Genomic DNA, 1,231 nt, shown 5'->3' with positions numbered 1-1,231 from the left:
TAGTAAACTTATTAGTAGTTATACTGTAGTACCACTTAGTTATGTCATCAAAATCAGTTTAGTACTTGTGAAAAGCAACACACAAAGTTATCTATCCTATTAATAGAAAAATATTCTAAATATAGAAATTTACCGGTATGAAGCATTTGTTTTTTTTTGGTAAAATAAAATCTCTGAAAAAGGGTTGATTGTTCAATCCATTTATCTTCAACTTTCTCTTTTGAAACTACGCAAACTGTCTAATAAGATGTACCTAAATCGATGACCGTGAACGCTCGCTACTAGTGCCACAACTCTATGCAATGTCAATGACCTTACCTCCCGGTGAATGAAGACTGGAGAGTGGCCAACATGCCTACCTACAACCCCAGGAAATGAAGGTTGTAGGTGAAATAGGTAAATGAAACAAGATGAAACTACAACATTTTAATATATTAATTAAAGTACTAAGGTAAAGTAAACTATAGGTATTAGTTTAGTAAGAGTTACGTTGTTCACTCAGTCGGGCGGCTTCAGCCGCTTCTTCTTGTTCTATGATCATGTTAGCCCATTCCTCGGCTTGCCGATACCTTTTCCTCTGCACATGGGGTGCATAAAATAGCCTATGGACCACAACCAGGCCAGATGTGACTGATACAGCCATCAAGGTTTTCACCAGCGGGCTGGAAGTGCTGAACCAGCGTTTGACTGCTTCCATGTTTATTTAACTTCAGCAGCTGACTCGGGTTGGGAGACGCGCTTATTCCTGGGGAAATACTCTTCGAAAAGAGGTCTCCAGATATAAACTCCGCCAAAAACACCCAAAACTGATACGAGAATAATCTGACCTCTTGTTATGCCTCTTGGTCTATAGATTCGCATATTAACAATGTCACACTACTAATCTTTTACTAATATTGTTTCAATGAAAAATAGTATTTTCAGTCCATAAATAACATTTTAACATAAAATAATTTAAGGTTATATCACAACATAACCTATAAAATTTGTTGAGACGTTTTTGAAAATCTTAAACCGGAAGTAGCTTTTCGGCATGAAAATTAAGGGCCCGCACACACGGGCAACTGTTGCCGGCGACTTTTTTGTCGCGACCATGGCTTAGTATGAAAGTGCGCCGCACACGAGGCGACGCAACTTTTCATACAAATACGAAAGTCGCCGAGCAACTGTTGCCTCCGTGTGCGCGGGGCCTAGATTCTGAAATTCTTCTAAACTCATTGTATATATCTCG

The 1,231-nt window shown here is 38.9% G+C and overlaps 1 protein-coding gene across 1 annotated transcript; it reads right to left on the bottom strand.

The window, feature by feature from the left end:
* Positions 1-413: 413 nt before the first annotated feature.
* Positions 414-831, bottom strand: LOC125225717. Its single transcript, XM_048129551.1, has one exon. The coding sequence runs from the start codon at positions 695-697 to the stop codon at positions 476-478; it is 222 nt and encodes a 73-aa protein (XP_047985508.1). The 5' UTR covers positions 698-831; the 3' UTR covers positions 414-475.
* Positions 832-1,231: the final 400 nt, after the last annotated feature.

The sequence above is a fragment of the Leguminivora glycinivorella genome, chromosome 4 (genome assembly GCF_023078275.1).
Source record: "Leguminivora glycinivorella isolate SPB_JAAS2020 chromosome 4, LegGlyc_1.1, whole genome shotgun sequence".
Taxonomy (NCBI): Eukaryota; Metazoa; Arthropoda; class Insecta; order Lepidoptera; family Tortricidae; genus Leguminivora; species Leguminivora glycinivorella.
This window is presented reverse-complemented; position numbering and strand designations above follow the sequence as displayed.

What these genes read in the sequence shown, in the direction of transcription:
- LOC125225717 (XM_048129551.1), bottom strand. Translation starts at nt 697, where the DNA reads ATGGAAGCAGTCAAACGCTGGTTCAGCACTTCCAGCCCGCTGGTGAAA.